We start from the raw sequence: 25901 nt of genomic DNA on the forward strand, positions 1-25901 counted from the left end.
GATCTCCTGACCTCGTGATCCGCCCATCTCGGCCTCCCAAAGTGCTGGGATTACAGGCTCGAGCCACCGCGCCCGGCCAAAACAGGTCTTAAAGTGTTGCCCAAACTAGTCTCAAACTCCTGGGCTCAAGTGATCCTCCCGCCCCAGCCTCCCAAAGTGCTGGGGTGACAGGCATAAGTCACTGCACCTGGCTGATAATATACATTTAAAAAAATAAACATAAAAGAGCTTCAGGGTACTACTATAGAATGATGTTGTGTTATGAATGACTGTATATCCAAATTAAAAATTGAAATATGTAATCCTATCAATATGACCAAAACTTGAGTAAACAGATATTAAATGAAATGGTCCCCCAAATTTTCTAGTTAGTATAGGATGCATTATCCATTATACAGTATTGTTATTTGATTATTCAATTACTGGCACGCATATATTTGAATGACTGTTAGAAAAGAGCAAAATACAAAACAAAAAACCCTGCCTCCCTTTGCTGCTATTCTAGTTCAAAGAACGAAGTTGTTAATTTGAATTATTCAATGAGTGAAAAAATTGGGATCACACCAGTTTCTGATGACTTGTTTTACTATTTGATTAAAAATAATGTTTAAACCCATAACAGTAAGAAAATGTTTCAAGTAATACATTTTGAACCAGCAGTTAAGGAAAGGCTGTCTAATTATACAATGAGCCCCCATCTCTTCGAAAGACCATTGTTCTGTCTTAATTAACACGAAGTAAAACAGTCCTAAAACAACAGGGCACATTCCCATTAGGATAAATTACTCAGACTTCAGCAAGGCAGCAAATAATTCCCTAGAGTAGAATCTGTCACTGCTTTTCCACCTGCACTATCTATCTCTCAAAGGACTGAGCTAGAGCTGGGAACCTCCCTCTGGAAGGGGCATCTGTTTCGTATTGAATTTGCTCCATTTGTGGCCATGGGTGGAGGGTGCAGCAGATCCCCAGGCGGTCAGCGGAAACACGGCTGGGATGGGACAGATCCTCAGCAGCTGTGGCTGCCTTCGAAGCACTTTTATCCTGCTCATTCTGGTCTCAAATCTTCCACGTGGTATTTCAGTCTGTTGTTGCTTAACTTAATATAGAGAAGAATGGGATGGATAGTCTCCAGAAAAATGCTATTTTCCTTTTTTCTTTTGAGACGCTGTCTCTCTCTGTCACCCAGGCTGGAGTACAGTGGCACCATCTCGGCTTACTGCAACCTCTGCCTCCCAGGTTCAAGCGATTCTCCTGCCTGAAACTCCCGAGTAGCTGGGATTACAGGCATGCACCACAATGCCTGGCTAATTTTTGTATTTTTAGTAGAGATGGGGTTTTGCCATGTCAGCCGGGCTGGTCTCGAACTCCTGACCTCAGGTGATCCATCCACTTCAGCCTCCCAAAGTGCTGGAATTACAGGCATGAGCGAGCCACTGCACCTGGCCCCAAAAATTGCTATTTTCTTAACAGGATCCATAAACTGGGCATAGAGGCTAGTTAGGAGGCTGGGCTCTGGAGCTGGGCAGAGGTGGCTTTGCCTCTTAAAGGCAAATCAGCTTGCCCCACTTCTTTCATCTCTCTCAGTCTCAATTTCCTCATCTGTAAAGTGGTAAACTCAGTGGCATCATCTCACAGGGTCAATGCTCCATAGATGTTGGCTATTATGATCCACATATGAGTTGAGTCTGATGTCTCTGTGCACGTTAGAGAAACCCATTCCCCGAACACTTGCATCAGCTGTAGGATACCATGCAGAGCACATTTTTCTTTTCAGTGGGCCTCTGTGTGTTTGTGTGCTCTGCATCCTGTATTAGCAAGAACTAGCTAATTAGAAAAACCCCCCAAAATATCCTGTCTATTTCATACTGTCTATTCATCAGTAATGAAATCCGGTTTAAACCTAGAGCAATATCGGTATTTTTTTTTAGCCTTTCTTCATTTGCTTATCACATTTCTTCCCCAATTACTTAACATCACAGATGGTGGGACAAATAACTTCTGTGCCCTCCAGGTAACTTTGGAGCTAAACACATTAACTGGCATTTGTCATGTAGTGGAGGAGGGGTGGGAACAAAGTGTTTAAAATTAATCAAAATAAAGATGGAATATTAATTCATGACTGAAGATAGTTACAATACTAATGAAGCTCTGACTCGAATGAGTTCTTATTTATTTGTATTTATTTATTTGAGACAGGGTCTCGTTCTATCACCCAGGCTGTGCACCATCACAGCTCACTGCAGCCTCGACCTCCCAGGCTCAACTGATCCTTCCACCTCAGTGTCCTGAGTAACTGGGACTACAGGCATGTGCCACCATACCTGGTTAGTCTTTTTTTTGTTTTTTTCCGGAGAGACAGGGTTTCACCATGTTGCTCAAGCTCGTCTGGAACTCCCAGGCTGAACCAATCTGCCCACTTTAGCCTCCCAAAGTGCTGAGATTATAGCCATGAGCCAAGTGCCCATCCAAATTTTTATTTGTATTTAATTTCTTTATGTATATTTTAGAGGTGGGAATCTTGCTGTTTCCAGGCTAGAGTGCACTGGCTATTCACAAGTGTGATCACAGAGCACTACAGCCTCAAACTCCTGAGCTCAAGGGATCCTCCTGCCTCCGCCTCCCAAGCAACTGGGACTACAGGTGTTTGCCACCACACCTGGCTTTAAATTAATATTTATTTATTTATTTATTTAGTGGGGTTTTTGTTTGTTTTTGTTTCTGCCAAGTGCACAGTATGATATGTGAATTTTTAGAGAATTTGTTCTAGGCCTGATGCAGTGGCTCACACCTATAATCCCAGCACTTTCAGAGGCCAAAGCGAGAGGATCAGTTGAGCCCAGACGTCTGAGACCAGCCTGGGTAACATGTTGGGACCTGCCTCTCTGTCTCTTTATATATATAAAACAATCTTTTCTATAAAGAAATATAATACATGATGACCACATAGTGTAATTGGAGGCCCAAGGCAAATAGTAGAGAAAAATCTACCTTTTTCTTGGCTCACTGCAACCTCTGCCTCTGGGTTCAAGCAATTCCCCTCCCAAGTAGCTGGTATTACAGGCATGTGCCACCACACCAGGCTAATTTGTGTATTTTTAATAGAGACAGGGTTTCACCATGTTGGCCAGGCTGGTCTTGAACTGCTGACCTCAGCTCATCTGCCCATCTGGGCCTCCCAAAGTACTGGGATTATAGGCGTGAACCACCCGGCCAACTGCAGGGACTTCTATAACCCATAAAAGGAAATAGAATCTGAATCCCTTGTTTTTACATTGTCTCCACACTCTGAGGGCTAGTCGTTTTTGGGTTTTTTTTGTTTTGGTTTTTGGTTTTTTTTGAGTCAGGGTCTGGTTCTGTCACCTAGGTTGAAAAGCAGTGGGGTGATCTCAGCTCATAGCAACCTCCGTCTCCTGTGCTCAAACCATCCTCCCACCTCAACCTCCTGAGTAGCTGGGACCACAGGCATGTGCCACCACCCCCGGCTGATTTTTGTATTTTTTTGGTAGAGATGGGGTTTCACCATGTTGCCCAGGCTGGTCTCGAACTCCTGGACTTGAGTGATCCACCCGCCTCAGCCTCCCAAAGTGGTGGGATTACAGGCATTGAGTCATTGTGCCTGGCAGGGCTAGTAGTCTTCATGAAACTTCATATGGGAGTAGAATGTTTCTTGATCTGAGAAGATTTTCCCACAGATGCTGCATGAGCAGCCCTCATCCTCCTTGTGTGAACGCCGGACATGGCTGTCATGGGCAGCATGGGATGCAAAAGATTTACCACAGTACTTGCATTTGAAGGGCTTCTCCCCGGAGTGCTGCCTGATGTGTGTGCGGAGTATGCTGGAGGCAGTGAACCTCTGCAGAGAACAGAAACACAGAGTACAAGAAAAAGTCAACTTCCATGAGCTGGACAACCAATTAAACTAAGGCGTTAATTTCATTGTTGCTCATGCTTACCGACAAACCTTGAGTTTTAAGGACAAAGAGCACTTCTGGTCATCAGCAGTAGCCTTAATCAGAAAGGACTCCACTGACGTGTCCTTCTGGCTGGTTTTGAGAAGCACTGGATGTTAGAACAGTGGTTCTTCAGTGGATAGATTATCTGGAGGTCCAGTTTTTAAAAAAGCAGATTGCTGGCTGGGCGCAGTGGTTCATGCTTGTAATCCCAGAACTTTGGGAGGCCGAGATGGGTGGATCACCTGAGGTCAGGAGTTCGAGACCAGCCTGGCCAACATGGTGAAAATCCATCTCTACTAAAAATACAAAAATTAGTCGAGCATGGTAGCATGCACTTGTAATCCCAGCTACTTGGGAGGCTGAGATGGGAGAATTTCTTGAACCCAGGAGGCGGAGGTTGCAGTGAGCCGTTATTGAGCCACTGTACTCCAGCATGGGTAACAGAGTGAGACTGTATTAAAAAAAAAAAAAAAAAAAAGCAGATTGCCAGGCTGGGCAACATAGCAAGACCTCACCTCTACAAAAAGTAAAAATTAGCTGGGCGCAGTGGCTCACGCCTGTAATCCCAACACTTTGGGAGGCCGAGGCGGGCGGATCACAAGGTCAGGAGATCGAGACCATGGTGAAACCCCATCTCTACTAAAAATACAGAAAACTAGCCGGGTGCGGTGGCGGGCGCCTGTAGTCCCAGCTACTCAGGAGGCTGAGGCAGGAGAATGGCGTGAACCCGGGAGGTGGAGCTTGCAGTGAGCCAAGATCACGCCACTGCATTCCAGCCTGGGTGGGGGACAGAGCGAGACTCCGTCTCAAAAAAAAAAAAAAAAAAAAAAGTAAAAAAATTACCTAGACATGGTGGCATGAACCTGTGGTCCCAGCTATTTGGAAAGCTGAGGTGGGAGGATAACTTGAGCCCAGAAGGTCGAGGCTGCAGTGAGTTATGATGGCACCACTGCACTCCAGCCTGGGTAACAAAGCAAGACCCTCTCTTTAAAAAAAAAAAAAAAAACTGGGCACGGTGGCTCAAGCCTGTAATTCCAGCACTTTGGGAGGCTGAGACGGGTGGATCACGAGGGCAGGAGATCGAGACCATCCTGGCTAACACGGTGAAACCCCGTCTCTACTGAAAAATACAAAAAACTAGCCGGGGGAGGTGGCGGGCGCCTGTAGTCCCAGCTACTCGGGAGGCTGAGGCAGGAAAATGGCGTAAACCCGGGAGGCGGAGCTTGCAGTGAGCTGAGATCCGGCCACTGCACTCCAGCCTGGGCGACAGAGCGAGACTCCGTCTCAAAAAAAAAAAGCAGATTGCCAACCCTACCTAAGAGAGTGTGACCCAAAAAATCTGACATGAGACCCAGGAGCCTGCATTTAAACAAGCAATTCTGACGTGGGTCCTAGGATCATACTTCAGGACAAACCTCATTACAGAAGGAGAAGCTAATATCAACCAGAAGCTAATATTGACCAGTGTCTTTGCATAAGTCAGTGCCTTACTGGTTTTCTTCTTCTTCTTCTTCTTCTTTTTATTTTTTTTATTTATTTTTTTATTTTTTTATTTTTTGAGACGGAGTCTCACTGTGTCGCCCAGGCTGGAGTGCAGTGGCCGGATCTCAGCTCACTGCAAGCTCTGCCTCCCGGGTTTTTACGCCATTCTCCTGCCTCAGCCTCCCGAGTAGCCGGGACTACAGGCGCCCGCCACTTCGCCCGGCTAGTTTTTTGTATTTTTTAGTAGAGACGGGGTTTCACCGTGTTAGCCAGGATGGTCTCGAACTCCTGACCTCATGATCCGCCCGTCTCGGCCTCCCAAAGTGCTGGGATTACAGGCTTGAGCCACCGCGCCCCTCCTTCTTCTTCTTTTTAATTTAAACTTTTTGAGATGGTTTGTAGGTTTGTTTTATTTGTTTGTCTGTTTGTTTTGAGACAGAATCTCACTCCATCACCCATGTCGGAGTGCAGTGGCGTGATTTCGGCTCACTGCAACCTCCACCTCCCAGGTTCAAGCGATTCTAGTGCCTCAGCCTCCCAAGTAGCTGGAATTATAGGTGCACCACCATGCCCAGCTAAGTTTTGTATTTTTAGTAGAGATGGTATTTCTCCATGTTGGCTGGTTTCAAACTCCTGACCTCAGGGTGATCCATCCACCTTGGCCTCCCAAACTGCTGGGATTAAAGGTGTAAGCCACTGTGCCCGGCTCAGCAGTGTGTTTCTATGCCAATTATTTTCATTCTATTGACACACACTTTGGAGGTATTAGTTGCCCTAATCTGGTAGACTCATGTTTTTATTCATTTTGAGAGGCTTAGAAGTAGCTGTAGGACAGCCTCTACTTCTTTTGCAGCTTTATTGTAAAAAGTAAATGACTCAGTGACAGAAACATAAGCTATACCAGTGCTTTCCAACAGGACTTTCTGCAGTAATGAGAATATTCTGAACCCACGCTGTCCAGCTTGGGAATCACTAGCCACATGGAGCCACTGAGCATGTAAAATGCGGCTAATGCAACCTAGGAACTGAATTTTTCAACTTTACTTCGTCTTTACTAATTGAAATAGCCACATATGATTAACCGCTAACTGCACATTGGACAGCACAGACCTATTTTGGTGTAATATGTCTAAAGCGTGGTCAACCTATTGTTTCTATTACAGCAATGTCTAACCACATGACTCATCTGTTTTTACAACTCTGTATTCTGTGTAACATAGACTAGATGCCGCTTCTGCAATGCTCCTATAGAAAATTACATCAGTAGCATCCTTCACAGATTAAAGTAGTAATAGTATCAGTTAACATTCCAGTACTACTTTTTATGTTGTGCCAGGCACTGTTACAAGAGTTTCATATATTTTACTGATGTTATCCAACAACTTGGTAAAGACTAATCTCCCCAGTTTATCAATGTGGAAACTAGCAGGAGTTCATGGATTTGCTCAGGGTGGCACAGCTAGGTAAGCACCAGAGGCAGGACTTGAAACTTGGCCAAGTTTGTGCTCTTAAATACTACAAAATAGTGAGTTTTTTTTTTTTTTTAGATGGTGTTTCACTCTGTCACTAAGGCTGGAGTGCAGTAGCATGATCTTGGCTCACTGCAACCTCTACCTTCGGGTTCAAGTGATTCTCTTGCCTCAGCCTCCCAAGTAGCTGGGATTACAGGCATGTGCCACCATGCCCAGCTAAGTTTTGTATTTTTAGTAGAGATGGGGTTTTGCCATGTTGGCCAGAATGGTCTCGAACTCCCTATCTCAAGCCACCTGCCCGACTCGGCCTCCCAAAGTGCTAGGATTACAGGCTTGAGCCACCGCCCCCCACCCCTTGTTTTTTTTGAGAGAGAGTGTCTCACTCTGTCACCCAAGCTGGAGTGTGCAGTGGTGCAATCTCGGCTCACTGCAACCTCCACTTCCTGGGCTCAAGCAATTCTCCAGCCTCAGCCTCCCAAGTAGCTGGGACTACAGGCATGAGCCACCAATGCACGGAAAATTTGATTATAGGCGTGAGCCACCACACCTGGCTAGTGCTTTTAATTACTATGTAATAGGTCATCAGGTCTCCATAAATTTGGAATGTATTTTACTACATGTACCCTAAATGCCAGCTTGGCAATAGGAGGTTGGTTATATTTGACCATCTTTAGCAAAGTCGAGCATATTTAGGGGTGGAAATGAGGACTGCACTGATACTTGACTAACATTTACCAAGAACTCATTAAGCCAGGCTTTGTTTCAAGTTCTTATACATAGACACCCAAGCAGAGCTCAGGACACATCCCTTAGTAAGAGGTTCCATTTACCTTAGTACAATACACACACTGGTATGGTCTGTCTCCAGAGTGGACTCGCATGTGTTTGTTAAGGCTGGAAGACTGAGAGAAACATTTCCCACATGTAGAACACTGAGGTGAAAAAGAAAAATATAGTTGAAATCACATCTTCCTCTAACAAGTCCATTTCAATCTTGCATTTACCTGGGGTTAGAGAAGAACTCTTTTTCAAAAAAAATTATTATTTTTTTGTTGAGACAGGATCACAATTTGTTACCCAGGCTGGACTGCAGTGGCACAATCACGGCTCGCTGCAGCCTGGAACTCCCAGGCTCAAGCAATCCTCCCATCTCAGCCTCCTGAGTAACTGGGAATACAGGTGCGCGCCACTAAGCCAGCTAACTTTTTTTTTTGAGATGGAGTCTCGCTCTGTCATCCAGGCTGGAGTGCAGTGGTGCGATCTCGGCTGACTGCAACCTCCGCCTCTTGGGTTCAAGCAGCTCTCCTGCCTCAGCCTCCTGAGTAGCTGGGACTACAGACGTGTGCCACCACACCCGGCTAATTTTTTGTATTTTTAGTAGAGATGGGGTTTCACGGCGTTAGCCAGGATGGTCTCCATCTCTTGACCTTGTGATCCACCCGCCTCGGCCTCCCAAAGTGCTAGGATTACAGGCGTGAGCCACCGCGCCCGGCCCAGCTAACTTAAAAATTTTTTTTTGCAGAGATGAAGTCTCACTATGTTGCCCAGCCTTGACTTGAACTCTAACAGATCCTCCTGCCTTGGCGTCCCAAAGTGCTAGGATTATAGCCGTGAGCCATGGCACCTGACCTGAGAGAACTCTTGCTTCAGATGTGGAATGTGGGAACTGAACAAGTTTGTGGTGTATGGCAGAGGCCTGAATTAGTCCTGCTCTCTCAACAGGTAGCTGCGTGACTACAGCACATTAGTTAAATTTGGAATCTTAGTTTTCCGATCTTGCTCATGGGCAAAATACCTGCTCTGCCTTCCTCACAGCGCTATGAGTAAACTACAAGCACTGTACAATTAACTCAACAATTATCTATGATTTACAGAGTACCTACTATGTGCTCCACACTGCTAGAAACCAGGAGCTAGAAGTCAAGGAGGGGTGGCAATGAACATGTAAGCCACCATGGCAAGGCACAGTAGCAGATGATCTGAGACATGTTGAACTTTCATGAAGAGGTTAATATTTTGTACACACGCTGTGAATAATTAATGTTGTTTCTCCAAAGTCTTGACCTTGGCAACTCCTCTCGAAACTGTCTCAGGAATTTCACACCAGGTGAAGTAAACTACTAGAGAGGTGCAAGCACCGGAGGGGTTGCCAGGGATAAAGCAGAAGGCCTTTGGTTTTGACATCACTTTTAAGGAAATTATGTTTACTAAAGAGAAAAAACTATTTTCCTCTGAGAAAGGTTTCCGAGCTTTCACATCCTCTTTCCAGGCATGCTTAGGCGCAGAGGAGAGAGCAGATCTATTTATTTATTTATTTATTTATATTTTTGAGGCAGAGCCTCACTCTGTTGCCCAGGCTGGAGTGCCATAGCACGATCTCAGCCCACCGCAACCTCCGCCTCCTAGGTTTAAGCAATTCTGGCGTCTCAGCCTCTCGAGTGGCTGGGACCACAGGTGCGCACCACATGCCCATCTCTACAAAAAATACAAAAAATTAGCTGAGCATGGTGGCGCGTACTTATAGCCTCAGCTCAGCTACTTGGGAGGCTGAGGTGGGGGGATTGTTTGAACCTAGGAGGTGGAGGTTGCAGTGAACTGAGATCATGCCATTGTACTCCAGCCTGGGCAACAGAGCGAGACTCTGTCTCAAAAAAAAAAAAAGGGAAAAAAAATTGTTCTCTACTCTACTGTAAGAGCACCTCATCTGTTGAAGAGTAAGCTATCATCTCACTATCACCAGCTTCCTCATCAGTCCTGTCATCTACTGACCTCCTGGTCGACAGTCCTCCAATTTCAAAGACAGCAAGCATTCTATACATCTTCCGTAATCTAGTTTTTGCTTGATAAGACAAATTTTTTTTTTTGAGATGGAGTCTCGCTCTTGCCACCCAGACTGGAGTGCAACGACAGTCTCCGCTCACTGCAACCTCTGCCTCTAGGGTTCAAGCAATTCTCCTGCCTCAGCCTCTAGAGTAGCTGGGACTACAGGTGCTCGCCACCACACCTGGCTAATGTTTTTATATTTTTAGTAGAGACGGGGTTTCACCATGTTGGCCAGGCTGGTCTCGAACTCCTGACCTCAGGCGATCTGCCCAACTTGGCCTCCCAAAGTGCTGAGATTACAGACGTGAGCTGCTGCGCCTGGCCAGTAAGCCATCATTTATATAATCAGTTTTGTGTTGATGAACATGCAGTCTCAAACTTTTCACTATCAGAATACTGGATAGTTTTCACTTTTGCCAGTCTAATAAGCGAGAAATACCTTCACCATCCTGATATTTTAAAATCCTTTTAGAATTACACAAATACATGGTAATTGTAAATGTATTCAAATTTTAGAGCATAACAAATATATAGTATATATACACTATATATACTATATATACAAATAATATAGTAATTAAACATGACTTTTCCAGAAGCTTAGGAAGGAAGGAAGAAATAAGGACAATTTTATGATGATTACTCTCAATTTTCAAAACAGGAAAATGGGCTCAAGATCGTAGCTGCCTGAGGTAGTTCTGACAAGGCCAACAGTTAAGCAAGAATACATCTGTGTCCTGTGCCTGGCCGGGCGCTGTGGCTCACACCTGCAATTCCAGCACTTTGGGAGGCTGAGGCAGGAGGATCACGAGATCAAGAGATGGAGACCATCCTGGTTAACATGCTGAAACCCCGTCTCTACTAAAAAAAAAAATACAAAAAATGAGCCGGGCGTGGTGGCGGGCGCCTGTGGTCCTAGCTACTAGGGAGGCTGAGACAGGAGAATGGCGTGAACCCGGGAGGCGGAGCTTGCAGTGAGCCGAGATCGCGCCACTGCACTCCAGCCTGGGCGACAGAGGAGACTCCGTCTCAAAAAAAAAAAGGAATACATCTGTGCCCAAGCCTTGTCCTCCTTTTAATTAAGCCTAAGGGTATATTTGTACTTTTTTGCACCAAGCCTAGCAGAGCATCCAGGTATCTGGAATGGCTCCCTAATGTCATTACTGCTTTTCTGTCTTACAAAATCCTCGGCCTGCGGTAGAGGCCTTCCGCTCTTTGGAAGCACCATGCCTTCGCTTCCTCCTCACCTATACCCGTCAACACACTTGCACAGATATGGAACAAGGTGCATTTCCCCAGGAGCACATGCCAGATTCTTTCTTGCCTGGAACGGCTAGACCCTTTTCCCCTGCCCAACTAACCCTGCCACCAGTATAAATCAGATACCCCATTTGTCCTCCTATACTTGGCTCAAGGCCACTTCTGTGCATCTTTCATAATCCACGTGTCCAGGTGGCCGTGGACACTCCTTCCTCCATGTTCCTCCCTCTGCTGGTACATGCATCCTAACACGTGTGTATCGCTGTGCCTATTCACGCATGCCTGTTGGGTAATACTATCCTCTCCTCCTTCAGAGAGGGTGTCCGTCGGCAGCACAGCCATGCAGCTAGCACCTACAAGGCAACTCCCCATGTTCAGGAGCTTGGGAAGGGAGAGAGAACGTGATGGCGGGTCGTGTGTCCTCCTAATACTCACCTTGTGAGGCCGGTGCTTCTCATGAACATGAAGAATGTGGATCCGAAGCCTGTCCCGCTTCTCAAAGGACCGTTTGCAGAGAGAACAGGGAAATTTCCTATCGCCCTTGTCCACACAGGGGGTGTACTTGAGGTGCTTATCTCTGTAATATTTGTAGGTAAATACCTTCCCACATCTTTCACATCTGTAGCCTTCTGCAGACTCTGTCAAACACAGCAAACACAATGTCTCTTCAGTTACTTTCCTCCCTAGTTCCTTCAAAAGGATATTTTATTTATTTGTTTATGTATTTATGTATGTATGTATTTATTTATTTATTTATTTATTTATTGTTAGCCAATAGTTCTTTTGGCTACTTAACGAGGAATTTTCTTTTTTTTTTTGAGACAGAATCTTGCTCTGTTGCCCAGTCTGTAGTGCAGTGGCACGATCTTGGCTCACTGCAACCTCTGCCTCCCAGGTTCAAGCGATTCTCCTGCCTCAGCCTCCCAAGTAGCTGGGATCACAGGTGCCTGCCACCACGCCTGGCTAATTTCTGTATTTTTAGTAGAAACAGAGTTTCACCATGTTGGCCAGGCTGGTCTCAAACTCCTGACCTCAGGTGATCCTCCTCCCTTGGCCTCCCAAAGTGCTAGGATTACATGCGTGAGCCACTGTGCCTGGCCAAGATAATCTTTTTTTTTTTTTTTTTTTTTCTTTTGAGACGGAGTCTTGCTCTGTTGCCCAGGCTGCAGTGCAGTGGCCGTATCTCAGCTCACTGCAAGTTCCACCTCCTGGGTTCATGCCATTCTCCTGCCTCAGCGTCCCAAGTAGCTGGGACTACAGGCGCCCACCACCTCGCCCGGCTAGTTTTTTGTATTTTTTTTTAGTAGAGACAGGGTTTCACCGTGTTAACCAGGATGGTCTCGATCTCCTGACCTCATCATCCGCCCGTCTCGGCCTCCCAAAGTGTGGGATTACAGGCTTGAGCCACCACGCCTGGCCTATTTTTATTTTTTTGAGAGAGTCTTGCTTTGTTGCTCAGGCTGGAGTGCAGTGGTGCGATCTTGGCTCACTGCAACCTCTACAAGTGATTCTCCTGCCTCAGCCTCCCGAGTAGCTGGGACTACAGGGGCGTGCCACCACACTCGGCTAATTTTTGTATTTTTAGTAGAGGTAGGGTTTCACCATGTTGGCCAGGATGGTCTCCATCTCTTGACCTTGTGATCCACCCACCTCGGCCTCCCAAAGGGCTGGGATTACAGGCGTGAGTCACCGTGTCCGGCCAGCAAGATAATTTTTAAAAACCTTTTTACTCCAGAAAAATGTAAACATATACCAAAATGAAAATAATGGTGTAATAAACCCTCAAGTGCCAAACACCAAGCTTTGACCAACTCATAACTAATTTTGCTTCATTTATATCACCACTCCCCATGGTAGATTATTTTAATACTAATTCATCCTTTGACTCAAAAATATCTAACTGTAGTCTTTAGAAGATGACTTTTTTTAAAAAGCATAATTGTGGCCAGGCACAGTGGTTCACACCTGTAATCCCAATACTTTGGGAGGCTGAGGTCAACGGTTCAAAACCAGCCTGGTCAACATGGTGAAATTCCGTCTCTACTAAAAATACAAAATTAGCCAGGCGTGGTGGTGCATGCCTGTAATCCCAGCTACTTGGGAGGCTGAGGCAGGAGAATCACTTGAACCTGGGAGGCGTAGGTTGCAGTGAGCTGAGACTGTACCACTGCACTCCAGCCTGGGTAACAAGAGCAAAACTCCATCACACACACAAAAAAGCATAATTGTGCCAGGTGCAGTGGCTCACGCCTGTAATCCCAACACTTTCGGAAGCTGAAGTGGGCAGATCGCTTGAGCTCAGGGGTTTGAGACCAGCCTGGGCAACATAGTAAGATCTCATCTCTATAAAAAAATAATAAAAATTATCTGGGCATGATAGTACACGCCTTTAGTCCCAGTTGCCAGGAGGCTGAGGCAGGAGGATTGCTTGAGCCTGGGGAAGTTAGTTGAGGCTGCAATGAGCAGTGATTGAGCCACTACACTCCAGCCTGGGCAACAGAGCAACATCTTGTCTCAAAAAAAAAAAAAAAAAAAAAAAAAAAGGCGTAAACATAATGTCGTTGCCACACTGTCATACCTAAACAATTAACTCTTATTCTTTTATAGAAACATATATGTACTTATATACACACATATGTATTTGTTTAATTACTTTCTGGTCAGTCCATTCAAATTAGGATTCAAACAAAGTCTACATGTTGTATATGGTTGCTATGTCTCTTAAATATCTTAACCTATAGGCTCTCTTTCCCTTTTGTTCCTTGAAATGTACTATTGAAGAGACCCTTCCACTAGCTCCATTTAAGAGCAGTGCAACCCTGCAGCTCTTGAACACATTCCTGCCTAGCATTTGTTACAAGGTTAATGCACTGAGGCCAACCTATTTCTCTTTGTGCCTTTAAGATTAGCCTGAGTTACAAGCTCAGGCAGTCACCAGGACACCCGCAGCTGACTTCCCAGGCTTCACAGTGCTGTTCCATTCTACGAAGTTCGAGGGACCTTCTTAGTTTATACTTCATTACTCAAAACTTGTGGCAGATTCCACAGCTAGAATCTTTGTGTATAGAGTAAGGGTGAAAGCATCTTGACTTCCCTAATGCACAGGGTTACTGTGATGACTAATTTAATTCTAATACTTACTGAGTCTTACCAATGTGAGTGATACTATCAGTGAATGGCAGGTAAGACTGAGAGAGGTAAATCTGTTTTTATCAATGGAGGAGGGAGGAGGAGAGAAGTTAGAGAGGGTGTAGCTAGACTCTAGCAAAGCAGGTCCCACATCCAGGGGTGTCTATGTGTTGGGGGAAGGCGAGAGAACAGGGGCCACCTACAAAAGCATCCCTGCAGAGGACACTCTGGATTCCAGAGGATAAAGTGGCTTTGACTATGAATGCACCACTGAGACTTCATTGTTTGACCCCAGGGAGGAAGAGCAGCCAAGAGTGAGTCTATATGCAAGAGTCTGCAGATAGAAATCTTCTCAGCATCAGGACAGCAGGGAAGCTGTCCATCAGGGACTTTGTTAGTTGACAACTACATCCCAGGCACATTTAACAGGTGGCTAAGGAAATAAACTATTCATTAAGTAAATAACCAGGAAGGCAACTGCCAACCCCAAGCCGATCCATTGCCCTGCTCTGTCTATCACTTTCATTGAGGTGCTAATACTCTCAGAATCCCCGTGCTGGGACATTTTTTTGGCACAGAGGTAGAATTTTTACTGGTCAGAAATACCTATCCTTCCTGCTTCCTGGGGTGGGAAGGGAAGAGAGGGTCAGCAATTTTACAAACATAAGCAATAAAGCACACCAAAATTTAGAATAGTTTCAGTACTGAGTTCGCTTAAGAACAACCACTTAAGCAGAAATGAAACCTAATTTCATCTTGTTCCCTATCCTTCCTAATTTTATCTTGTTCCCTATCCTCCCTCCCCCTATCTCTTCACACTCCACACCCCAAAACACACACAGAAATTCCCTCTCCCTCACAAGAGGGGAATGCTTACATATTCAAATAACCCGCCCACATACAGTCTAGACCCTTCCCTCACCACTCAAGACCTTAAAGGGGAAGGCTCCCACCTACCACCAATCCTGGCCAAAAAGCCTTTGGGGAAAAAAACTCATTTGAGAATGCAATGGAATTTTAATTTTTCTTTCCTTTTTATCACATCCAAACCATTCATATTAATAGATTAACAAATTAGCATTCATTTATAATTATTCCCAACAAATTAAGTCGTTTACAAGTCTCCCTCCATTGTCCAAAATATATGTCCTCAAAACAATGTTGTAAGCATCAGGTATCACTTGATTCAGAACTGTAACACAAGTATCTTCTCTACATGCTGGGTTTCCCCCACACTCAACCATCATAAGCCCTCATTCTGTTGCTTGCTCTGATTGCCTCTGATATCTGCATACTATTCCAGTTAATAGCATACAGGTTGAGTATCCTTTTTCTGAAATGCTTGGGACCAGAAGTGTTTTGGATTTCAGGATTTTTTCGAACTTTGGAATATTTCATATACATAATGAGGTATCTTGGGAATGGAACCAAAGTCTAAATATAAAGTCTCTTTATGTTTTGTTTTATACATACTTTATACACATAGCCTGAAGGTAATTGTTTTTTTTTTGAGATGGAGTCTTGCTTTGTCTGCATCCTCCGCCCCCCAGTTTCAAGCAATTATCCTGCCTCAGGCTCCTAAGTAGCTTAGATTACAGGCATCCGCCAGCACACCCAGCTAATTTTTTTGTATTTTTAGTAGAGACAGGGTTTCATAATGTTGGTCATGCTGGTCTCAAACTCATGACCTCAGGTGATCTGCCTGCCTCGGCTTCCCAAAGCGCTGGGATTACAGGCATGAACCACCGCACCTGGCCCACCTGAAGGCAATTTTACACAATATTTTGCTTTATTTATTTATTTCTTTATTTTGAGATGGAGTCTTGCTCTGTCCAGCCTGGGTGACAGAGTGAGACCCTATCTCAAAAAATAATAATGATTTCTCAAAAGGATAATGATAACCATCTTGTCAGTTATTTATTTATTTATTTATTTTTTGAGACAGAGTCTCGCTTAGTCGCCCAGGCTGGAGTGCAATGGCGCGATCTCAGCTCACTGCAAGCTCCGCCTCCCGGGTTCACGCCATTCTCCTGCCTCAGCCTCCCGAGTAGCTGGGACTACAGGCGCCCGCTGCCTCGCCCGGCTAATTTTTTGCATTTTTAGTAGAGACGGGGTTTCACCGTGTTAGCCAGGATGGTCTCGATCTCCTGACCTCTTGATCCGCCCGCCTCGGCCTCCCAAAGTGCTGGGATTACAGGCGTGAGCCACCGCGCCCGGCCATCTTGTCAGTTATTAAGCAGGTACTTTTTCAAATCCATTGCTCACTTTTCTTTCTTTTTTTTGAGATGGGGTCTCACTTTGTTGCCCAGGCTGGAGTGCAGTGGTGCGATCTCAGCTCACTGCAACCTCTGCCTCCTAGATTCAAGTGATTCTCCTGTTTCAGCCTCCCGAGTAGCTGGGATTACAGGAATGCGCCACCACACCCAGCTAATTTTTTGTATTTTTAGTAGAGATGGGGTTTCACCATGTTGGCCAGACTGGTCGTGAACTCCTGACCTCAGGTGACCCACCCACCTTGGCCTCCCAAAGTGTTGGGGTTACAGGCGTGAGCCACCATGCCCAGCCTGTTGACTTTTATTTCAAAAGGAGTTGGTACATTTCAGGAAGTGACCAACAGGTCTTGGTTTGGTGCTAAGTACGAGACAACTTAGAGCTCCATAGATCATAGAGAATCCCAACCATTTTTGCCTCCATTCCTATCTTTACCTACATTCCCACACCCACACCACCCACCAAAACACTTCTGGTCCCAAGCGTTTCAGAAAAAGGATACTCAACCTGTATGCAGATATCAGAGGTGATCAGAACAAGCAACAGAATGAGGGCTTATGATGGTTCAGTGGCGGGGAGAACCCAGCATGGAGATAAGATACCTGGGGGAGTAGGAAGATAGTTCGCCAAAACAATTCTGACAGCCCCTCATCATTGGGACCATTATTTATCACTAGATAAATAATGACTGCTCATTATTTATCCCCTGATTTCTGGTGGACACTTCCCTGCCTTCTGCTTCACTATTCCCTGAGTCTGATTGCCTTCCCTCTCTCCCTCTGCCTTACACATGCCTTATTTCATCTCATTCCTAAGCAGCTTTTTCCAACTTAGTTCTAATGTCTTCCTCTCACTCAGTACGCACTCGGATCCAGAAGCAGGAGATACCAAGGTGTTTAGGGTTATTTCCTGCCCTGAAGCATCTCAGTCTAGCAGGAAAACAGGCATGCAGATGCAATTCACTCTTTTTTTTTCTTTTTTTGAGATGGAATTTCGCTCTTCTTGCCCAGGTTGGAGTGCAATGGTCCAATCTCAGCTCACTGCAACCTCCGCCTCCCAGGTTCAAGCAATTCGCCTGCCTCAGCCTCCCTCAGTAACTGGGATTACAGGCGCCCACCACCATGCCCGGCTAATTTTTGTACTTTTAGTATAGACAGGGTTTCGCCATGTTGGCCAGACTGGTCTTGAACTCTCAACCTCAGGTGATTCACCTGCCTCGGCCTCCTAAAGTGCTGGGATTACAGGCACGCGCCACTACGCCTGGCCCATTTTTTTTTTTAAAAACCTGTTCCTTACACATTTATTATATCATAATAATTTGCCTTCTCTCTCTCTCTCTTTTTTTTTTTTTTTTGAGACAGAGTCTTGCTTTGTTGCCCAGGCTGGAGTGCAGTGGCATGATCTTGGCTCACCACAACCTCTGTCTCCTGGGTTCAAATGATTCTCCTGGCTCAGCCTCCCCAGTAGCTGGGACTACAGGTGCCTGCCACCATGCCTGGCTAATTTTTGTATTTTTAGTAGAGAAGAGGTTTTTTGTTTTTTGTTTGAGACAGAGTCTTGCTCTGTTGCCCAGGCTGGAGTACACTGGTGCGATCTTGGCACACTGCAACCTCTGTCTTCCAGGTTCAAGTGATTCTCCTGCTTCAGCCTCCCAAGTAACTGGGACTATACGTGCATGCCACCACACCTGGTTAATTTTTTGTATTTTTAATAGGGACGGGGTTTCATTCACCGTGTTAGCCAGGATGGTCTCGGATCTCCTGACCTGGTGATCTGCCCGCCTCAGCCTCCCAAAGTGCTGGGATTACAGGCGTGAGCCACTGTGCCCGGCCTGAGATGAGGTTTTACCATGTTGGCCAGGCTGGTCTTGAAGTCCTGACCTCAAGTGATCCGCCCACTTCGGCCTCCAAAAGTGCTGAGATTACAGGCGTGAGCCACCATATCCAGCCTGCCCTCTCTCTTATTTACAGCAATATACATTTATCTTGTATATAAATGTATATACAAGATAATATACCTCCTACTAGATTAGTAGTTCCTAAACTTTAGTGTATCTAGAAATCACTTGGAGAGCTTATTTAACGTGCAAATTCCAAAGTCTCACCCCTGGAGTGGGCTGGTGGTTCCCTAGCCCCTTGCTGCTGGAATGTGGTCCAGGGACCAGGACCAGCAGCACAGCCTGGAAGTTGATAAAAATACCAAATCCTGGGCCGCTACCCTGAATGGGAACCAGCATCATGAAGATCCCTGGGTATTCATTCCCACATTAAAGTTTGAGAGTGAGAGTCCAGCTCAATATTTCTCAAACTTGCCTGAGACCCATTGTAGGCAATGTATTTTATACTTGACACCCAGCATACACACATATGCCCATGTGAAATCGAAATTTCACAAAACAATCCTTACTCTTAAGTGATTCCCATCAATATTTTCTATTCCACTCTATACTTACTCTTTTTTTTTGTTTTTTAAATGTGGGTCTCGACCGCTAAATTGATTTCCCACCCCACTAAGACACGCAACTCTGCAACCCACCATTTGAAAAACACTGCTCTGGTGAATTGACTTCAGCTACATTAGCCTGGGCAGAGATGAATCAGAAACTGGCTCCCCCATGGTAGAAGTTACGTCCATTTAGTACATTTTGTTTTACTCTTGGGGTGGAAGGTCGGGAAGAAGAACAAGTATCTTTATAAATAGGAGTAGCTTCCGCAGCTTTGGGAAACTGAGAATGCTTTCCTTCACCTGGGTAATGCCCTCCTGGTTAGAGACACTCTTGGTTAGTCCTCTGCATTAGCCTTTAGGAGGCAGGAGCTGCGCACGGAGGGTTTGTGGAAAAGAGCCCAGTCCTTCTACTGGAATGCCCTCACTGGGCGAGGTAAGTGTGTGCAACTCACCTTCAGAGGGCCCAGATGGCTGCTTCCCCGGCTCTGTGACCTGAAGGCTCACAGGAATGTCCAGAAATTTCTCATAGCAGTCTCCATACCACACAAGGAGCTCTTGGTTCTGATGGATCTCTTTGCAGCTCTCATAAAATATATGCCCTTGACACTGCACGGCAACTAGGTTCTGCTCCTTGGGGAAGCGGGCACAGTTGACATAGGACATCCAATTCCCCGTACCTCCTTTTCCATCTATAAAGTGGCTTAAATGACCATCTTCAAATATCTAAATGAAATAAGACATGAAGTTTGTATTGTACTTCTTTTTTGGTCTAATCTACAAAATAATTTTTTAATACTTACAACCTAAATATCACACTTGAGTCCACCAAATAAACTTCTATCATTCCGATTTCTATGTAGTTACAAGTGGTTTATAAATCTACTTATGCCAACGTAGATTTGTTAGTTTAAGGACATCTCTCTAGGTAATGTCACATAATGGGTTTTTGTTGTTGTTGTTGTTGTTTTTAGAGACAGAGTCTTACTCTGTCGCCCAAACTGGAGTGCAGTGGCTCAATCACAGCTCACAGTAGCCTCGAATTCCTGGGCGCAAATGATCTCCCACCTTAGCCCCCTGAGTAGCTGGAACTAAATGCATGCACCATCACGCCTGGCAAATTTTTAAAAAATTTTTTGTAGGGATAGGGCCTCACTGTTTCCCAGGCTGGCCTCAAACTCCTGGGTTCAAGTGATCCTCCCACCTTGGCCTCCTAAAGTGCTGGAATTTTAGGTGTAAGCCACTGAGCCTACCTAATGTAACATATTCTAAAAGATTCTTACTTTTATCACTTTCTTGATTCCCAAATTCCTATAGTGAGCATGTTAATTTCACAAACAGAGGTAAGTGAAACAAAAACGACGTATTTAATTCTACCACTTAAACACAACTGAATAGTTTTATATTTTACTCCCACTTAGTTTTCACGCATATTAATGGGGCTATAAATTATTTCTTTCAAGGCCAAGTTTGGTGGCTCACGCCTGTAATCCCAGCACTTTGGGAGGCCAAAGCAGGCAGATCATGAGGTCAGGAGTTTGAGACCAGCCTGGCCAACATGGTGAAATGCCGTCTCTACTAAAAATACAAAAATTAGCTGGGCATGGTGGTGCATGCCTGTAATCCCAGCTACTCGGGAGGCCGAGGCAGGAGAATTGCTTGAATCCAGGAGGTAGAGGTAGCAGTGAGCTGAGATCACGCCACTGCATTCCAGCCTGGGTAACAGACAAAGACTCCGTCTCAAGAAGAAGAAGAAAAAAAAAAACACGAAAAATTATTTCTTTCTCTGCTGCTGGTAATTTCACTGTCTCCAACATTTTGTTATTATAAACAACCCTGGGATTAACATATTCCACATAGTCTCGATTTCAGATTATTTTCCTGTAGTATATTCCTAGAAGTAGAAATTCAGGGTCAAGGGACTTTGAACATTTTAAGGTATCTGATACATTCTGACAAATGGTTTTCTCCTGCAGGTAATAAAATGCAGTCCACTAGCATATCCCTAATATATCATCACTAGATCTTGAAGAGTATCTGTTGTTTTTTTTTTAAATCCTTGACTAATTTTATAGGTGAATAATATTGAATTTTAAAACTTGTTTTTATTCTCTTCAGCATACTTTCAGCACTCTATAATATCTAAAGCATTTGGTTTTGTCTATATATATAATACAACGCATTGATTCTTTAAATGTATATTCCATAGTTAATCTTCCAGACTAAAATGACGTAAGGCACCCACAAAACACAGAATTCATGCAGAGGTGCTATCCTCATGGAGCAAACACTGGCCATTCCTTCCTTTTACAGGCAACACAAACCACAGATATCTGCCCTGGATGTGCTCTCTCTCTGACCAGGACTCTCCCAGAAAGGCAAAGGCCAAGATTTCCCCCCACTAGTCTCCCGCACCATTTTCAGCAGCAGACCCACCAGAAACAGATTTACCTCCCACATCACAGAATTGTCTCCATAGGTCTTCACTTCACTGGCGTTGACCACTTTACCTTGAAAAGGCCCAAACCTGACTCCTTTGGCAATAAAACTACTGCAGAACACACCAAAATGCGGGACTTCACCAAACACAGTCTGCATGAGGCATAGACCTAGGGGAAAGCAGAGGCAGGAAAAGAGAATGAGGAGAGTTGACTCGGCATTAGTTCACGGAAAGAAATCCATGCAAGGAGTCCTGCCTACCTTCTGGAAGTTGAAGGGAGTCTTTATCCACAGTTTGAGGAAGAGAATCAGACCCTAGCAAAAGGCAGGTTAAAACAAAACAATTTTTCATTAAAAATGTATTATAAAGTGCTTTTATAAGGTGTTTCCCTCCTTAACTCCCTAGAAGTAACCATCATCCCAGTTTGATGTTTATTTGTTGTTTCTATTTTTCCCTGCTCATTTTACATGGTCTGTTCATATATGATTTCACTGTATACAATTCCATATACAATTTCTCATTTGAGACTCAGAACAGCCTCATGGAAGGTTATGTAATTAACCCCATTAGGCAAATTCAGAGAATTTGAGGATCATAGGTAATGCTTGATTAGTCAAGGAAGACTGGTTGGAAGTCCAAAGGTTGGAAGTCAAGGTCAGGGTTGCTAGCTGAGCTGGGACTCTTAGGTGTGAACTGCTGAAGGCTGTCATTGCATGTTAGCATAGAATCTGAACCTACCTGGGAGTTCACTGCAGGAACCATTTCTCTCTTGGTCCTTAGCTCTCACTAAAACCAACCTTGGTCATGCAGTTAAGCAAGCAGGGCCTCAGAAGTGAGCCTAGACGGCCCTGGCTGTCATGGAGATACCTCCCCCTTTCCGCCCTCTACAGCCTCAGCTCCACCTGGAAGCGCCTCTTCCCCACCCTGCCTGCATTCCCATCCAATTCGACTCCCAAATGATGTGAACTCCCTTTACCAGAGCTGTCTGTGGGGACCAGGAGGCCTGAAATCGCATGGTGCAGGCTGGCTGGGTGATCCAGGCTGGGAGTGACCCCGTACAGAACGAAGTGCAGGTCCTGCTCCGTGAACTGGAACCGAGCAGGGGACTTCCCTTCTTGGTTGGAGGGTTTGGGACCATTCTCTGACTGCTTGCTGGGTGAGCAAGGTAATAACTGGGAGGTCCTAAGCCCCTCAGGTAACAGAGAAGCATCCACAAGGGGCGGTGGAATTAAAGTGTCAGGTCCACAACACGGGCCACTCTCGTTGTCGCCACCAACGATTTGGTGGCCCAGATCTTCACTGCTGGCAGCCGTGTACTCGTGGCTGCTGCTCAGGAAGGGCGGCACTTCCCTGGGGACGTGGGGAATTGGGTACCACGGTGGCAGCTTGCTGTACCAGGGTAGATCGTAGAGAGACTCCCTCTGTAGGCCCAGACCCGGGCTCAGCAAGGGAGGAGCCATCCGGAAGGCGAAGGGGGGCATGGGGGGGACAGCAGACGCGGCGGCCTCCAGCTGCCGGAAAGGTTGGAAGTCTTCCTCCACGGTGGCCAGGCTATTTCTGTAGTGTCCATAGGCCGGGAAAGGCGTGTAGTACGCGGCCAGGTTCTGCGGGCTGCTCTCCGGCGGGTAGCACACCTTGTCCTGAGTTGCGGCCTCACCTGACCGGGGTAGAGCCATCCCGGGCCCGCACGCTCGGCGGCTCTGCGGAAAAGCGGGCGCCGCTTAGGACACCGCGCGGGAGCTGCCCGGGGTCCGACCCGCGCCTCCCCGCCAGCCTCCTCCACCCGAGCCAGCCCCAGATCCAAGGCAACAGTATAAACGCCCCCAGTGCGATCCCGCCAGCCCTCTCCCACAATTAAGACAAAACGAAAAACAGCAATAGAAGCAAACACAAAAAAGCCCCAAACGGAAATCTGCCGGGATCTCGTCCGACTCTTAATTCCGGGTTAGTGTTGCCTTCGCCTTCCCTCTCCAAGCACCCCTTCCCCAAGCCCGGCCGCTTTTCCACACTCGCTCTCCGCTTTCCGCCCCCAACCCGGTTCCTGCAAAACCCGTTGAAGTTCCCTCTCCTTCCTTCTCCTCTGTCCTACAAAACTCTTTGGTAGGGTCTGAGGGAGCCGTGGGGCCCTCCCAAACCCGGGGCTGGGCCGGGAGCCGAGCGCAGGCGGTCGGAGGGCACTGGAACAAGCGACAGCTCCAGGCGCTCCTGGGCCCTCAGCTGGGAGGGAAGAGCCGAGGACCCTGGGTCGCACCGCGCAGATGGAGACGCGCTCCCTGAGCCCCCGGGCAGATCCAGGAACACCGCGACCTGCTCCGGCCCAGCGGTCTGACCCCGCGGGTCCTGGCGGTCCTGATGCCCGCAGGGGAGGGGCGCGCCACCTTTGGCTGCCCTAGGATGCACCGCCTGCACCCCTTTTTCCCTTGTGGGCAGCGTCTGCCACATTCCCCGGGTCCCTCGGAAACTCCAGTCATTCTACCAGGACTACTGGGGCCTGGGGTCGTCCCTCGGGAGCCGCGTGGACTAGCCCTGGCCAGGTGGAAGCGGAGAGCCTCGGCGACTGCCAGTCCTCCCGCCCCCGCGCCGCCAGGAAAGGACGGCGTTTTAATAGACAGGCAGCAAGTTCACCGAGGCCGAAGAATGAAGCCCCTTTAGGGCCGGCGGGTCTTGAGATCAATGAGCCCAATAAGAAAACCAAGCAGGGTCATGACTCAGAAATTAAAGAACACGGGGTCAGGAGAAGAGGTCAGCCACAACACAGGCAGCGGCCCGTCTCCTCCCGATCCTCCAAAGGCGCCCCTCTCCTGGCCTCCTCCGACTTCAGGGATCTGCAACTTGGTATTCAAAGCCCCCGAGAGGACAGAACGACCATCCAAAACGAACTGCGCCAGCTAGTGCTGCGGCCCTCCCCAGCGGCCCGGGAAGACCACAGCCCAGGGCCCCGGGCACGCCCTGCCCCGCGCCTACCTCCGACACCACCTCCGAGAGCGCCACCGAGGAGCAGGCGCCTCCAGGGCGCTGCGGGGCCACTCGGGCTCGGTAGACTTCGGGCGGGCCCTGAGGGCTGAGCCAGGATTAAGAGGGCGGGCGGGGCCGCGGGGCATCAAGAGGGCGAGGGTAGGGAAGTGACTCGGCCCACGCAGATCCCCGCGTCGTCTTCTCCCCGCCCACTACTGCCATTGGCCGAATCTCGACTAGCCCTCTGTCCCCTGGGGTCGCGCACTTAACTCATCAGTTCTCCAAACCCTCCCCGGGACCCTAGTGGAGAGCACTCTCCGCTGGCCGCCTAGGGCAGGCACTATTGCCGCTCCAGGCGTGCGGAGTCGGGGAGCAAAAAGCCGGACACGTGTGCTACCAGGGCCCCCATATAAGGTCCCCCCCGCGCGCACACACCCTGAACCGGAGCCCAGAAGGCCTGACTGGCGTCCCGGGGTCGAGCCCCTTACTCTCCGCTCCCAGTTCGGAAGAGCACAGCCAGCCCGAAGGCGGCGTGTGACCCGCTGGTGCACCTGGTGGGCGTCTGTTCCCGACACCTGGGGATGAGGCGGGCGCGCCTCGAGCGCTAGGAAGCGGCCCCCCGCGAGTCCCCGGCAGTGACACGTGGGGGCGTTGGGCCCGGCACCCCCGACGCTTCCGAGGTTTCGGGTGGTCGTTTTGCTCTCTCGGGGGCTTTTATTCCTTAAGTGGCTTTAAACGACCGAGGATGGGCCTCCTGCGCCGCCGCAGCTGTCACTTCCTTCGGGGAAGGCTCGCGACCTTGGACGCGCAGGCTCTGAAAACCAAAGTCCAGACCCATACCGAGCGCCCAAAGACCGCATTTGAATTCCCCTCGCCGGCCGTTGAGGGAGAGAAAGGAGCGCTTAGTTCCATTCACATTCACAGAAGGAAGCGCCGAGGGTGGGGGAAACGCGGTCTTGCCGGGTGAGCCGGGCCAGGTTCCTCGCCTCCCCCCGGCCGCTGCTTCCTCTTAGCTGAATGGGGAGCGACCCGCCCCGGGCGCGGCCCTGGGGGCTGAAGACTGAGGTGCAGCCTCACCCCCGGCCTGGTAGCGGCTTGGAGGAGAGAGGGAAAGGAGGAAAGTCCACCCAGCTAAGAGACGCCGCCAGAGTCCCTAAAACTGGCGGGGGAGGGAGGCCGGGGTCCCGGATCTTCAGAGCGCCCACAACCGGGCTTCTGGGCTTCTCGGTGCGGGGAACCTGACCCTGTAGCCTTCGCTAGGGCGCGGCGGGGCTCCAAGAACGGAGGAAGGAGCCGGACTCGCGCCTTCGAGGGCGCGGGCGGCGTGCACTCAGCCTTGTCTCCCCGCGCGCCCCGCCGCCCGCTTGGCCCCTTCGCTGCACCGGGTCGCCCTGGTCCCCTCGCCCGCCCGCCCCGACGCCTTCGCGTGGTTCTGCGCTGCCCGCGGCCAGCCCCGTTTCGTTTCGCAAGGAGAGTGTTGTTTTCTCAATCGAAATGGGATCAAGATCCCAGGGTTTCCTCGTCTCCTTGTTTTGAGGTGATAGGATCTTGGCCGATAGATCGAAAACGTGAAAAGTACCCGTCGCATCTTGTCCGAAGTGCCTCTGTGGAAGGATTGTTTACTTGGAAAAGTAGAATAAATTCTGTTGCCGTTTTCCTTCCGGAGGCGTCTTC

At 47.7% G+C, this 25901-nt stretch overlaps 1 protein-coding gene across 1 annotated transcript; it reads right to left on the reverse strand.

Moving 5' to 3' along the window:
• Positions 1–2699: 2699 nt before the first annotated feature.
• Positions 2700–24321, reverse strand: PRDM14 (PR/SET domain 14). The gene is made up of 8 exons (XM_001082029.4): positions 24237–24321; positions 22249–22972; positions 21533–21586; positions 21284–21441; positions 19288–19558; positions 11426–11628; positions 7738–7839; positions 2700–3853 (listed from the first exon to the last, which is right to left on the reverse strand). The coding sequence occupies exons 2-8, from the start codon at positions 22946–22948 to the stop codon at positions 3626–3628; spliced, it is 1716 nt and encodes a 571-aa protein (XP_001082029.2). The 5' UTR covers positions 22949–22972; positions 24237–24321; the 3' UTR covers positions 2700–3625.
• Between the last annotated feature and the right edge of the window lie 1580 nt (positions 24322–25901).

This window comes from Macaca mulatta, chromosome 8 (assembly GCF_049350105.2).
Source record: "Macaca mulatta isolate MMU2019108-1 chromosome 8, T2T-MMU8v2.0, whole genome shotgun sequence".
Classification (NCBI taxonomy): Eukaryota; Metazoa; Chordata; class Mammalia; order Primates; family Cercopithecidae; genus Macaca; species Macaca mulatta.

Coding starts and splice junctions, on each gene's coding strand:
- PRDM14 (XM_001082029.4), bottom strand. CDS start 22,948: ATGGCTCTACCCCGGTCAGGTGAGGCCGCAACTCAGGACAAGGTGTGC. Junction 19,559..21,283: donor ACAATTCTGTGATGTGGGAG/GTAAATCTGTTT, acceptor TATTTCATTTAG/ATATTTGAAGATGGTCATTT. Junction 11,629..19,287: donor GCCATCTGGGCCCTCTGAAG/GTGAGTTGCACA, acceptor TGTGTTTGACAG/AGTCTGCAGAAGGCTACAGA.